Genomic DNA, 3,067 nt, shown 5'->3' with positions numbered 1-3,067 from the left:
CTCAACATAAGGAGTCTGCATAGTTGATTAATCATCAGTTCATAAGTCAACAAGGGCACTATTATTTTCTATTTTCAACATAACCACCTTCAGACTATTATCAAGGGTGTGTGGGTGTATGTTTAGCAAGAACAAAATCATTTGCCATCCAAGGGAGAGTTTCTCCCCAAGATTTTTTTTTTTCAGTTGCCCCTCCTAACGCAGGTCACTCACCCAGCTATAAATGACTCAAAACCAGGGGAGGAGGGACCCTATTTTTCCTAAACAGAAGATCCTGCTTGGCCTTAGGGCCCCATGCCAACCCACAAATGAGTCCATCTCCTAGGGAAATAGACCACCCACCATGATAGGCCTGGACTAATGACCATTTTCCAGACTCCTGTAGGCAAGGGATGGACCCACGTTTCCACCACCAAGAAGGAAAAAGCAGGAATAATGTTCGCTGGGTGGACAACCAACAAAGTCTGACGTTTACTTTGTACCGGATTTTGTATCTAGTATTCACCCATTAAAGCAGTCATGAACAGAGTTGTTTCGGGCCTCTCTCCACTCAGTTGTTTTAGCCTCAGGGTATGTTCTTAGCTCCCCGCACCAGGGATGGAATCTGAGCCCAATGCAGTGGAAGCGGCAGTGTTAATTCCTAGACCACCAGGGAAGTCCCTCGGCATTTTCCCCTACCTTTTCACTCACTAGGGTCCGTCTATCAAGTGCACGCTCTTGACTTTGAAATCCACTTTTCTGAGGGAGATAATGAGCCTGTTCCAATGAATACCTGCTCAGACCAACAAGACAGGAAATCTAAACTGACCACTGCCGTGGACACAAACACACTCACAGGCACACAGACAAATGACACACACACAGACAGAGGGGTTCGTTCCAAAACTTTTACTTGGCCTTTCTCCTTTTCTAGTGTCCCCTGAATGTCTTAAGCACTGAGGAGCTGCCTCCCTGGCGTCACAAAGACACAGGCTGGGCACGAGGTCGGCGGGGCATCAGGCGCGCGTCCTCCCAGGCTCACTTGTATGTCTTCATGTGCCACAGCCCGTCATTGAGGTAATGGATGTTCTCGATGCCGATTCCTTTGTTGACTTTCTCGATCTCGTCCGCGGACATCTTCATGACGCCCACGCACAGAGCGTGCTGCTTTCCCTCCGCCATGATCGCCACCACCGTGTCCACTGCAGCGGGGAAGAGGCGTGCCCCCGGCGAGGTCAGGCCTGGGCACATGATGTTGGCTCCGCTGAGCACGAATTTGATGGCTCCCTTGTCCACCTGCTGGCGGGGCAGGATGAACGGATACTTGTGCAGCAGCCTCAGCGTTGGGTAGAAGGGCCCTTCCCTTTGCCTGAAGAACAGCAGCTCCCCGTTCACCGTGAGGATTTCTATGTGCTCGTGGCATCGCACTATTTTGACCGGATCCTTCTTTGGCATGATTTGGTTCAGCCACGGTTCGATGCCGGGAAACTGCTCCAGCAACTGGTTCTTAATGCCCTTAATAACGGAAGTTTTCAACTGGATACAGTTCGACACGTTTTCTTTTTCATCAAATTTCTTGAACATGATGCAGGGGTAAAGAGGGCGACCAGAAAATCGTGGCCGGGAAGCGGGGAGAAAACTGAACTACCAGGAGTCCGGCGGAGACGCTTACCCGGGATCGGCTGCCGGAGGGGACGCTAGGCACGGCTGTCGTTAACCGGAAGAGGCGCGCGCTTTACGACCTTCCGGCACACGACTTTCCGGCACGTCTACTTCCACCGCCCGGCCGCGCGCTCGGCGGCTTTCTAGGGGTCGTGGGTTCTTCTTCGGAGCCTGGTGGGTGAAAGGGCGGGACTTGAGGGAGGGGAGGAAGAGCGGTTATTTTTGCTGTAAGAAGAGATTAGGGGCGGGGGGTGGGGGGAGGCGGGGGGTGGGGGGAGGCGGGGGGTGGGGGGAGGCGGGGGGTGGGGGGAGGCGGGGGGCGGGGGTGGGGGGAGGCGGGGGCTGGTTTCCATTTCTGAAACTGTTCCCGTCCTGTTAACCCGGCCGGGAACCGGAGGAACCCGGAGCGGTAAGCCCTCCCCCTCCTCCCGGTCGCGGCGAGGAGTTGCGCCCTGGCGGTTACTCCTCTTCGCGGTCTCTCAAGCTCGCCGATTTCGTCTAGCGCAGGCCCGAGTACTCATTTACAGTTGCTGTTCGTCACCTTCCCCTTTCTCTCCACCTGCACTCGGAGAGAAGGGGCTCTATGCCCAGGAGGAATGCGAATGTTACAGTTAGGATTTCGGTCCTTATTCAGCTCACTTCAGTTCAGTTGCTCATCCGTGTCCAACTCTTTGCGACCCCATGGACTGCAGCACGCCAGGAGTCCCAGTCCATCACCAACTCCTGGAGTTTACTCAAACTCAAGTCCATTGAGTCGGTGATGCCATCCAGCCATCTCCTTCTCTGTCGTCCCCTTCTACTCCTGCCTTCAGTCTTTCCCAGTATCAGGGTCTTTTCAAATGAGTTAGTTCTTAACATCAAGTGGCCAGAGTATTGGAGTTTCAGCTTCAGCATCAGACCTTTAAATGAACAATCAGGACTGATTTCCTTGAGGATGGACTGGGTGGATCTCCTTGTAGTCCAAGGGACTCACAAGAGTCTTTTCCAACATCACAGTTCAAAAGCATCACTTTTTCCTCGCTCAGCTTTCTTTATAGTCTTAACTCTCATATCCATACACGACCACTGGAAAAAGCATAGCTGTGAGTAGACGGACCTTTGTTGGCAAAATAATGCCTCTGCTTTTTAATATGCTGTCTAGGTTGGTCATAACTTTCCTTCCAAGGAGTAAGCATCTTAATTTCATGGCTGCAGTCACCATCTGCGGTAATATTGGAGCTCCAAAAATAAAGTCTGTCGCTGTTTCCACATCTATCTGCCGTTGAGTGATGGGAGCTGACGCCATAATCTTGGTTTCCTGAATGTTGAGCTTTGAGCCAACTTTTTCACTCTTCTCTTTCATGTTCATCAAGAGACTCTTTAGTTCTTTTTCTACCATAAGGGTGGTGTCATCTGCATATCTGAAGTTATTGATAGTTCTCCTGGC

At 51.8% G+C, this 3,067-nt stretch overlaps 1 protein-coding gene across 1 annotated transcript; it reads right to left on the bottom strand.

Moving 5' to 3' along the window:
* On the bottom strand, positions 874 to 1,706 carry LOC102188953 (malignant T-cell-amplified sequence 1). The gene has a single exon (XM_005688140.3). It carries the CDS (start codon positions 1,561 to 1,563, stop codon positions 1,018 to 1,020), a length of 546 nt encoding a protein of 181 aa, XP_005688197.1. The 5' UTR covers positions 1,564 to 1,706; the 3' UTR covers positions 874 to 1,017.

This window comes from Capra hircus, chromosome 13, assembly GCF_001704415.2.
Source record: "Capra hircus breed San Clemente chromosome 13, ASM170441v1, whole genome shotgun sequence".
Taxonomy (NCBI): Eukaryota; Metazoa; Chordata; class Mammalia; order Artiodactyla; family Bovidae; genus Capra; species Capra hircus.
Note: the sequence above shows the minus strand (reverse complement) of the source record. Positions and strands in the feature narration are given on the sequence as shown.